The sequence below is a fragment of the Crocuta crocuta genome, unplaced genomic scaffold (assembly GCF_008692635.1).
Source record: "Crocuta crocuta isolate KB4526 unplaced genomic scaffold, BGI_CrCroc_1.0 scaffold177, whole genome shotgun sequence".
Classification (NCBI taxonomy): Eukaryota; Metazoa; Chordata; class Mammalia; order Carnivora; family Hyaenidae; genus Crocuta; species Crocuta crocuta.
In genome coordinates this window covers 3856790-3868103 of record NW_027531880.1, presented here as the reverse complement: position 1 = coordinate 3868103, position 11314 = coordinate 3856790, and the positions used below count along the sequence as shown (strand labels likewise).

Below are 11314 nucleotides of genomic sequence, written 5' to 3'. Positions count from 1 at the left end.
CTCCGCCGCCGCGCGCTCCCCGCCCGCGCCCGCGCCGCCCGGGGCGCGAGGCGTGGAGGACGACGGCTCCAGCGCGCTCTTCTTCCGCCACTTGGTCCTTCGGTTCTGGAACCACACCTGGGAGGAGAAAGAAGCTGAGCGTCCGGGCGCGCACGTACACACAGCCCCCGCCCCAGCAAGGGGACTCCACTCGGCGGCAAGGACACTCGATCCTTATTTTTGTAGTAAAATAAATGGCTCAGTAATAGAACAGGTTGTAATGTTCACACTGGTTTTAGGGGAGGGGGTAACATAAAAAATGTGTGTAAGTGCAGCGCCCCTTTCTGCTTAGCTCTAGCCCTCCCTGCGGTGTATCTTCCTTCTTTGGCACGCGGGACGCTTGGATGGAAGAAGCTGAAATAACCAGGTGAGGGCATTCAGTAGGTGCTCAAGAATCACCGCTTATTCAGTTTTATAGACCCTCACCGAGCTTACTGAATCATTTCCCCCTAATTATAAAAATAACGTACTCTCATTGCTTACAATAGTGAGGAGTGCAAAAAGTACCTAAAGAAGCAGAAAAATACGTACGGGGACCACATTGCTTCCTTCCACTTCCCTCCAACAGACCAGGAGGTGGCTGGAGATGCTAGCGGAGCCCAGCCCTGGGTCTCAACCACCCTGTACTTCCCTCCTCTACCCTTGAACCTGTCACCATGTCACAGTGGTGGGCAGTTGCGACATACCTCAAAGCTTTCTTTTTTGGGGGGCCCCCACCCAAAGGCTCTCAGGAGAGATCTAACATCAAAGTCGGCTCGGGGAGCCTGGTGGCAAGAAGCCTGTTTACTGACTTCAGACTGCAGCGTGTAGTGTGAGCATGGCCGTTGCATCCGGCTTGGAGGCTTCCTACACCCGATATCCCATCCGAGCTTCATTTGGGTGGCCCTAGGAGGAGCTGTTACCTTTATTGGCAGGCCAAGGCCAGCTCCTTCTGCTAGCCAATGCAGCAAGCCCAAATCCAGCCCTAACACGGCCCAGAGGCTGCCTCCTGATCTGGTCAGCTGGAGGCTGCCATCGGCTCTTGATAGTTCTTCTGGTCACCGCAGTGCAAGGGAGGAGGAAGCATTAGGTTGGTGCCCCACAGATCTGGGCTTGAGCCCCAACTCTGCACTTACCAACCAGGTGACCTTGAGCAAGAGACTCAGCTGAGACAGCTTCATGTGTAAAGTGGGTAAGGAAACCTACATCGAGGGAGCTGTATGGACTAAATGGGGTTCCACACTCAAGGCTCTTATAACAGAGAGCAGTATCGATAGCCATTGTTTTGGTGATGGTCATTATCACCATCTCCAGGGTTAGGTGGGCAGGCAGTGCCCAAACAGCAGGAGAGCCAGGAGTTGCTGGAAGAGCGAGGCTGCCTCTCTTCCACTCAGTGGCATCCTGTCCTGGCAGGCTGTTCCCCACGAGGCAGACACCTTCTCCTGCACAGACTCACCTTGACCTGCGACTCGGTCATCCCCAGCGAGTATGCCAGCCGTGCCCTCTCAGGGCCAGCCAAGTACTTGGTCTGTTCAAAGGTCTTCTCCAGGGCAAAGATCTGGTGTCCCGTGAAGGTGGGCCGGGTGTGCTTTTTCTTGTGGATGCTGTCACTCAGGGGGTCTGGGGCTGGTGGGAGGGAGAAAGTATGTGGTTAGTGGGATGGGTGAGGGGTCCCAGCCCTGTCCTGCATCTCCCACTGGCCGGGATCCTTCCCACAGAGAAGCCACTGAGATTGTGGGGGCATCGTGACCCCGCTAACCAAGAAGCATTCCTGGCATTCTGACAATAGTGACTGTGACCTCTGCCGTGTCTGGATGGATAGGGACCTCAAGACGGCATCTGCCCCAGGTTATAGCTACTTAGGGGACAGAGGAAGCTTAAAGCCTGCCCTGGTCTCATTCCTCTCTGTGTAGTGTTTTCACTACTCAGTCATGCTGCCTTCCCTCCAGGGGCGGTAGGACTTTCTCCTCAGTCTCAGCGACACGGGGAAACAGACCAGGCACCTCCCACGGACAGTCAGGGTCCCAGGGGGTCTGGGAATTCCTCCAGTTCCTGATTCCTTGCTCCCGAGATCCCGTTTTCTAGGTTCTTAGGAAACCAGAGCCTTAAGCCCCAAGTTAGTGCTCTCCTTTGTCATCACGCCTAGAAGTCATGTGGCTTCAACTACACCTGAGTCTGCCCGGAGGCTCTAGCCCCTGACCCCCACCCGGCGAGGACAGCTGCTCAGGCAGGTGCCGGGCTGGAAGGCTGCGGGGCTCAGGGGAAGCCGAAGGCCCACCTGAGGAGCCTTGTTCAGTGCAGCCCGGCAGTCATGTCACGTCTCCTCACGGAACAGGTGGGGAAACTGAGGCATCGAAAGGGGAAGAGACCTCCCCAGAGACCATCATCTGCAGTTCTCTCTCCTTTTGTGTTAATCCAGCCACTGACTCAGGTATTTTCCTGCGTGTGGCTATGCACTTGGGACGGAAGAGTAGGGGTGTGGAGAGTGTGTGGGGGGGGAGAGGGGAAGATGGAGGTGTGGGAGACGGAGGCCTAAAGTATCCCCAAAGCCAGTTGCAAGAAACGAGGTCTTCGCCCGCATGCAACTCGCCATGTTTCAGGGTGAGTGAGCAGTGGGCGGTCAGGCAGTGTGACCGCCTGGTGTGGCATAGCGGACTGGGAGGCGGACACGCGCTTCGGGGTTTCCTTGGTGGGCCCCAAGCTCCTGCAGTGGGGCAGCCCCCGCGTCTGAGAGAAGTGCCGGTTCCCTCCGCCTCTACCCCTGCCTGATCCTGGCCGGGCCTCCGTGCCGCAAGGGTGCCTCCCGTCCCCCTCCCTGCCTCGCAGGTGAGCCTCACCTGCCCGTGCACGACCTGCCACCCCCCTCTTGACCCCGACTGGCATCACGGAGGCCCTGCAGCAGGTCTCTGCAAACAGGTCTGGGGATGGCAGGGTAAGGAGACCCCCCGCGACAGCTAGGGCCAAGTCTGACTTGACTCCACAGCTGCTCCTGGAGGCTGGGCAGTTGTGGCTGCTACTGCTGACATAAGCCCTGCGGAGGACGGCGGAAAGCTGGCCCCCTTGAACGCCCGCGGGACCAAGATGGGGTCAGAGGGCATCCGGTGTCCCTGAATGGTGTCGGGGCATGAGTGGGCGCTCTGGGAAGGTGATGCCGCAGCAGCGTCTCACCGGGGACCGCATTTGCCTGCTTCGGATGAAGAAGTGACACGGGCTCCGAGTGGGAGAAGGAAGGTGAGCTGCCAGCCGGACCCCACACGGGGCAGGAAGATCCGGAGACCCCAGGTTCCCCTGGAGGGCAGCTGAGGCGGCAGCTGGTAAGGGTGGGGGGTGACGCCCAGGCAGAGCAGGGGTGGGCCAGGGAGGGGAGAAGTCGTTCCTGCACCGAGGTGGGACGTGGATCCGGGGGTCTGACGGTGGCTGAGGAGAGGTGGACGGCAGGTATGGACCACCCCGTGGGGGTTCCCTCCCCAAACCTCCCCCTCCCCTGATCCTGCGGTGCCCGCTGCCCGCCCGCCCGGGCTGGGGATGGAGCCCTGCCCTGTACTCACTGTTGCCGCACTGCCGCCCGGCTCGCCAGTCCTGGCCTGTGTCCGCCCAGCAGTTCCGGGTCCGGGTGGGGTACTCATTGCCAGCCTTGGGAAAATTCCCCACCTGGGGTCCGTAGTAGACCCCCTGGGAGCCGAGTCCACCAAAGCCTGCCACGTGAGGGTAGCTGGAGAGGAGGCCGCTGTTCGGTGTGGCCACGGGTCTGCTCAGGATGTCTGTGATTCCGTGGGGGGTCCCGGCGGCCAGCTGGGCGCCCAGCCCCGGAGGGCTGAGCTTGTAGAAGGAGTTCTGCACCGAGTACTGGCACACGGGGGCCTTCATCTCCGAGAACTGGGCCAGTGGCGTGTTGTTCAGCAGGAATGTTCCCTGCAGGTTGGATTCCATGATCCTCGGGTCGGGGAGAGGGAAGGTGAGATGCCCAAATCCAGGCCCCTAAAGCCAGAGACCCCGAGCTCTGACCCAGAAGCCCATGGCAGGTTTGGAGGGTCAAAAGCGGCCGAGCCCCAGATTGCCCTCCTACCTAAGACATCCGGCCCAGCCCTGGCCCCAGGACCTGGCACCTGCGTCAGCTGATCGGAAGTCAGGTGCTCCTGGGGCAGGTGAGAGGCCTTACCAGCACCCCTTCCCTCTCTGTCTGTCTGTCTGTCCTGGAGAAAGGCGGCTCCCCACACCTCAGCTCAGACCCCTTCTCTGCCTCCGAGTCTGGGGACCCTCCATGAGAAGTTTTAAGTTCAGAGAAGCAACATTTCCCTGATAAAGATATGGCCCATTAGAATACAGACCGGAGACTGGCTGAGCTGTGAGAGGCGCGGCGCCATTGGTCGAAACCCACACGGGCCTCACATTGGCTTTTCCAAGACAAATTGCACTTTGAAAGATTGACTGTAAAATCAGCCAGGGTGTGTGCGTGCGTGGGTGTGTGTGTGTGTGTGTGTGTGTGTGTGTGAGAGAGAGAGAGAGAGAGAGAGAGAGAGAGAGAGAGAAAGAGAGAATGAGCTCTGGAAGCCCTGTTCATTCTCAGAGGGTCTATCTGCTCCTGGTCCCCCAAGTCCAGCATCTAGGAAAAAGTGGGGGGGGGGGGCCTGGAGGCTCCAGGCAACTGGAAATCACAGTTCCGGCAGTTGCTCCCCTGAGGGCNCGTCCGGGCGCGCACGTACACACAGCCCCCGCCCCAGCAAGGGGACTCCACTCGGCGGCAAGGACACTCGATCCTTATTTTTGTAGTAAAATAAATGGCTCAGTAATAGAACAGGTTGTAATGTTCACACTGGTTTTAGGGGAGGGGGTAACATAAAAAATGTGTGTAAGTGCAGCGCCCCTTTCTGCTTAGCTCTAGCCCTCCCTGCGGTGTATCTTCCTTCTTTGGCACGCGGGACGCTTGGATGGAAGAAGCTGAAATAACCAGGTGAGGGCATTCAGTAGGTGCTCAAGAATCACCGCTTATTCAGTTTTATAGACCCTCACCGAGCTTACTGAATCATTTCCCCCTAATTATAAAAATAACGTACTCTCATTGCTTACAATAGTGAGGAGTGCAAAAAGTACCTAAAGAAGCAGAAAAATACGTACGGGGACCACATTGCTTCCTTCCACTTCCCTCCAACAGACCAGGAGGTGGCTGGAGATGCTAGCGGAGCCCAGCCCTGGGTCTCAACCACCCTGTACTTCCCTCCTCTACCCTTGAACCTGTCACCATGTCACAGTGGTGGGCAGTTGCGACATACCTCAAAGCTTTCTTTTTTGGGGGGCCCCCACCCAAAGGCTCTCAGGAGAGATCTAACATCAAAGTCGGCTCGGGGAGCCTGGTGGCAAGAAGCCTGTTTACTGACTTCAGACTGCAGCGTGTAGTGTGAGCATGGCCGTTGCATCCGGCTTGGAGGCTTCCTACACCCGATATCCCATCCGAGCTTCATTTGGGTGGCCCTAGGAGGAGCTGTTACCTTTATTGGCAGGCCAAGGCCAGCTCCTTCTGCTAGCCAATGCAGCAAGCCCAAATCCAGCCCTAACACGGCCCAGAGGCTGCCTCCTGATCTGGTCAGCTGGAGGCTGCCATCGGCTCTTGATAGTTCTTCTGGTCACCGCAGTGCAAGGGAGGAGGAAGCATTAGGTTGGTGCCCCACAGATCTGGGCTTGAGCCCCAACTCTGCACTTACCAACCAGGTGACCTTGAGCAAGAGACTCAGCTGAGACAGCTTCATGTGTAAAGTGGGTAAGGAAACCTACATCGAGGGAGCTGTATGGACTAAATGGGGTTCCACACTCAAGGCTCTTATAACAGAGAGCAGTATCGATAGCCATTGTTTTGGTGATGGTCATTATCACCATCTCCAGGGTTAGGTGGGCAGGCAGTGCCCAAACAGCAGGAGAGCCAGGAGTTGCTGGAAGAGCGAGGCTGCCTCTCTTCCACTCAGTGGCATCCTGTCCTGGCAGGCTGTTCCCCACGAGGCAGACACCTTCTCCTGCACAGACTCACCTTGACCTGCGACTCGGTCATCCCCAGCGAGTATGCCAGCCGTGCCCTCTCAGGGCCAGCCAAGTACTTGGTCTGTTCAAAGGTCTTCTCCAGGGCAAAGATCTGGTGTCCCGTGAAGGTGGGCCGGGTGTGCTTTTTCTTGTGGATGCTGTCACTCAGGGGGTCTGGGGCTGGTGGGAGGGAGAAAGTATGTGGTTAGTGGGATGGGTGAGGGGTCCCAGCCCTGTCCTGCATCTCCCACTGGCCGGGATCCTTCCCACAGAGAAGCCACTGAGATTGTGGGGGCATTGTGACCCCGCTAACCAAGAAGCATTCCTGGCATTCTGACAATAGTGACTGTGACCTCTGCCGTGTCTGGATGGATAGGGACCTCAAGAGGGCATCTGCCCCAGGTTATAGCTACTTAGGGGACAGAGGAAGCTTAAAGCCTGCCCTGGTCTCATTCCTCTCTGTGTAGTGTTTTCACTACTCAGTCATGCTGCCTTCCCTCCAGGGGCAGTAGGACTTTCTCCTCAGTCTCAGCGACACGGGGAAACAGACCAGGCACCTCCCACGGACAGTCAGGGTCCCAGGGGGTCTGGGAATTCCTCCAGTTCCTGATTCCTTGCTCCCGAGATCCCGTTTTCTAGGTTCTTAGGAAACCAGAGCCTTAAGCCCCAAGTTAGTGCTCTCCTTTGTCATCACGCCTAGAAGTCATGTGGCTTCAACTACACCTGAGTCTGCCCGGAGGCTCTAGCCCCTGACCCCCACCCAGCGAGGACAGCTGCTCAGGCAGGTGCCGGGCTGGAAGGCTGCGGGGCTCAGGGGAAGCCGAAGGCCCACCTGAGGAACCTTGTTCAGTGCAGCCCGGCAGTCATGTCACGTCTCCTCACGGAACAGGTGGGGAAACTGAGGAATCGAAAGGGGAAGAGACCTCCCCAGAGACCATCATCTGCAGTTCTCTCTCCTTTTGTGTTAATCCAGCCACTGACTCAGGTATTTTCCTGCGTGTGGCTATGCACTTGGGACGGAAGAGTAGGGGTGTGGAGAGTGTGTGGGGGGGGAGAGGGGAAGATGGAGGTGTGGGAGACGGAGGCCTAAAGTATCCCCAAAGCCAGTTGCAAGAAACGAGGTCTTCGCCCGCATGCAACTCGCCATGTTTCAGGGTGAGTGAGCAGTGGGCGGTCAGGCAGTGTGACCGCCTGGTGTGGCATAGCGGACTGGGAGGCGGACACGCGCTTCGGGGTTTCCTTGGTGGGCCCCAAGCTCCTGCAGTGGGGCAGCCCCCGCGTCTGAGAGAAGTGCCGGTTCCCTCCGCCTCTACCCCTGCCTGATCCTGGCCGGGCCTCCGTGCCGCAAGGGTGCCTCCCGTCCCCCTCCCTGCCTCGCAGGTGAGCCTCACCTGCCCGTGCACGACCTGCCACCCCCCTCTTGACCCCGACTGGCATCACGGAGGCCCTGCAGCAGGTCTCTGCAAACAGGTCTGGGGATGGCAGGGTAAGGAGACCCCCCGCGACAGCTAGGGCCAAGTCTGACTTGACTCCACAGCTGCTCCTGGAGGCTGGGCAGTTGTGGCTGCTACTGCTGACATAAGCCCTGCGGAGGACGGCGGAAAGCTGGCCCCCTTGAACGCCCGCGGGACCAAGATGGGGTCAGAGGGCATCCGGTGTCCCTGAATGGTGTCGGGGCATGAGTGGGCGCTCTGGGAAGGTGATGCCGCAGCAGCGTCTCACCGGGGACCGCATTTGCCTGCTTCGGATGAAGAAGTGACACGGGCTCCGAGTGGGAGAAGGAAGGTGAGCTGCCAGCCGGACCCCACACGGGGCAGGAAGATCCGGAGACCCCAGGTTCCCCTGGAGGGCAGCTGAGGCGGCAGCTGGTAAGGGTGGGGGGTGACGCCCAGGCAGAGCAGGGGTGGGCCAGGGAGGGGAGAAGTCGTTCCTGCACCGAGGTGGGACGTGGATCCGGGGGTCTGACGGTGGCTGAGGAGAGGTGGACGGCAGGTATGGACCACCCCGTGGGGGTTCCCTCCCCAAACCTCCCCCTCCCCTGATCCTGCGGTGCCCGCTGCCCGCCCGCCCGGGCTGGGGATGGAGCCCTGCCCTGTACTCACTGTTGCCGCACTGCCGCCCGGCTCGCCAGTCCTGGCCTGTGTCCGCCCAGCAGTTCCGGGTCCGGGTGGGGTACTCATTGCCAGCCTTGGGAAAATTCCCCACCTGGGGTCCGTAGTAGACCCCCTGGGAGCCGAGTCCACCAAAGCCTGCCACGTGAGGGTAGCTGGAGAGGAGGCCGCTGTTCGGTGTGGCCACGGGTCTGCTCAGGATGTCTGTGATTCCGTGGGGGGTCCCGGCGGCCAGCTGGGCGCCCAGCCCCGGAGGGCTGAGCTTGTAGAAGGAGTTCTGCACCGAGTACTGGCACACGGGGGCCTTCATCTCCGAGAACTGGGCCAGTGGCGTGTTGTTCAGCAGGAATGTTCCCTGCAGGTTGGATTCCATGATCCTCGGGTCGGGGAGAGGGAAGGTGAGATGCCCAAATCCAGGCCCCTAAAGCCAGAGACCCCGAGCTCTGACCCAGAAGCCCATGGCAGGTTTGGAGGGTCAAAAGCGGCCGAGCCCCAGATTGCCCTCCTACCTAATACATCCGGCCCAGCCCTGGCCCCAGGACCTGGCACCTGCGTCAGCTGATCGGAAGTCAGGTGCTCCTGGGGCAGGTGAGAGGCCTTACCAGCACCCCTTCCCTCTCTGTCTGTCTGTCTGTCCTGGAGAAAGGCGGCTCCCCACACCTCAGCTCAGACCCCTTCTCTGCCTCCGAGTCTGGGGACCCTCCATGAGAAGTTTTAAGTTCAGAGAAGCAACATTTCCCTGATAAAGATATGGCCCATTAGAATACAGACCGGAGACTGGCTGAGCTGTGAGAGGCGCGGCGCCATTGGTCGAAACCCACACGGGCCTCACATTGGCTTTTCCAAGACAAATTGCACTTTGAAAGATTGACTGTAAAATCAGCCAGGGTGTGTGCGTGCGTGCGTGTGTGTGTGTGTGTGTGTGTGTGTGTGTGTGAGAGAGAGAGAGAGAGAGAGAGAGAGAGAGAGAGAGAGAGAAAGAGAGAATGAGCTCTGGAAGCCCTGTTCATTCTCAGAGGGTCTATCTGCTCCTGGTCCCCCAAGTCCAACATCTAGGAAAAAGTGGGGGTGGGGGGCCTGGAGGCTCCTGAGGCAACTGGAAATCACAGTTCCGGCAGTTGCTCCCCTGAGGGCGAGGAGGCCAGGGGCAGGGATCGCTGCCCTGGGGTGCATGGGCCCCTTTCCTTGCAGATGCTGAAGCCACTGCAGGAGCGTGGAGTCTCAGTGTGGATGCTTCTCTTCCTTCCTCTGAGCTGGGACGGTACGTGGGGAGGCTGGGCTTTGGCTGGGGCGGTGGGGGATGGGGGTGTGAAACGGTGGCCGCCCTGAGAGCCTGGGAGTGGGGGCCTGCCAGGCAGACTGGGGCAGGGTGTGGGAGTGGAGCAGCTCTGCGTGTGTGTGCCCTTCCCACCACTACCTCCGAGCAGCCTTCCCTGATTCCCTGTGTCCTGCCATCTTCCTCCTCCGAGGAATCACTTGTGCCTCTGCTGGAGCCATTGCCGTGTTCTGCCTGGCTTGGCACGTGGGCTGGAAAGCTTTGGTGGCTGAGATGGCTGTTGATTCAGTGGCGGGTCTCCGTGGCAGGCACTCGGTTGGAGCTCAGTCACTATTTGATGGATGGGACCAGGCTGAGTTGCAGAGCACCTTTTATTCTAATGAATTTTTATAACACACAAGGCTCTACTGGAGGCTTCCATTGTACAAACAGGGAAGCCAGGGCAAATACCCGGGTGTTTCTGTAGGGGGCAGCATCCTTTCTTGTGGTTCTTGTTTTGTTTTGTTTTAATGGAAACTAGCATGGCACTGGTCTGAATGTGCAAAATGACAGGAAAATAGTGATTGCCAGACAGATTAGATAGACTCCTGTCCCTCCTCTGCCTGGCAGTTCCAAAGCCTTTCCCCATCGGGCTGCGGGCTCCTTGGCTATCTCACCACCCTGTGGTCCCACTTTGGCAGGGGGGAGAAAAGAGGTGCCCCATGCTTTCTCCTAGACCCAGAACTCGGCGTGGGATGGCGGGGGGTGGCGGGGAGGCTCGCCTCTCACACAGAGCCACACTCTCCCTGTGCTGCTGTTATCTGCCTCGGTTATCTGCCTCGGTAGACCTGGCCCCTCTGGGCCTCGTTCTCTGTAGTGTAAATGATGCAGGTTAATGCAAGAAAGACCTCACACAGCCTGTGGAGGTTATTTCTCTGGATTAAAAACACGAAACAAGGTTCTTATTCATCTGAGTTGGCTGTGCTACCAAGCTGCCCGGCACAGCCATTCAGGAGACTTTAATCCCGATTCCCAGTGTTGCCGCCTGACCTCACCCAGATGGTTGTGATCCTGAAAGTGTGATTTGAAAACCCTCTGGGTGATGCGGCGGCACAGGCGTGGCTGGTCTCTCGGCCCCCGGTGGCTTTTCTGATACTGAGGGACAAGTTACAGATTCAGAGTGAGGGCTGGCAGTGCTCGGAGGACCCTGCAACTGTGACTTGGTCACCCCTAATGACGGGAACTTATGAGGAAGAAAAGCTGCGGCACACAATTTGATTCCTATTTAATGCCAAGCTTGCCCAAGACATTCATGTTTGGAAATTCCAGTCTAAAGAGCCTTTAGCAATTGTTTAGTCCATTCCCCCATTTGACAGATGAGAAAACTGAGGCCAGCTTGGTGGCCAGCCTTGCTTTGAAGTGAACAAGATGATTTTCCTAAAAGTTCTTGAACTTTGATGGCGTTGAGTGCAGGGGCCAGACCCCTTCATGGGGCAGGGTGGGGTGTCCTGGGGTAGCCCCCCTTAGTGTATGCCAGCTGTGGGGTCAGCCTTGCACCCTGGGGGCTTGTGGTACCTCCTCCATCTACCTCGGACTTGTCCCCCATCTCGTGGTAATGCTCAGGAGACAGAAATCTGTTCTTTCAGCTCCAGGGGTTTGAAGCCTCTGGGCTTTTCCCGGAGTGGGCAGTCTGATGGAGGGGCTGCCCCGGTTTCCAGGGAGTGGGCACCTCCCTGAAATGCAGGCCTCCCTGCTGACCGATCCCACCCGCAGCCTCCTTCGGGGCCCCAACCCAGGCTTCACTCCTGTCCCAGCGCCTCAAATGCCCCCCAGGACGAGCCAGGAAGGAGAGATGGAGCCCTGTGCCATGAGTCAATTTCTTTATTAATTTTGACATTTGTTCAGCTGGAGGAGGGAGAAT

At 58.5% G+C, this 11314-nt stretch overlaps 1 protein-coding gene and 1 pseudogene across 1 annotated transcript in view; both read right to left on the bottom strand.

Annotated features, from left to right (window-relative positions):
* LOC144239111 (homeobox protein Nkx-6.3) overlaps positions 1-3948 on the bottom strand; it is a 4264-nt gene extending 316 nt beyond the window's left edge. Inside the window, exons 1-3 of the mRNA XM_077773113.1 lie at positions 3567-3948; positions 1475-1644; positions 11-117 (exon numbers count right to left, since the gene is read on the bottom strand). Of these exons, the coding sequence (XP_077629239.1) occupies positions 11-117; positions 1475-1644; positions 3567-3948 (659 nt within the window). The remainder of the gene's footprint in view (positions 1-10; positions 118-1474; positions 1645-3566) is intronic.
* Positions 3949-5897: 1949 nt separating this feature from the next.
* On the bottom strand, positions 5898-8511 carry LOC144239122 (homeobox protein Nkx-6.3 pseudogene; annotated as a pseudogene).
* Positions 8512-11314: the final 2803 nt, after the last annotated feature.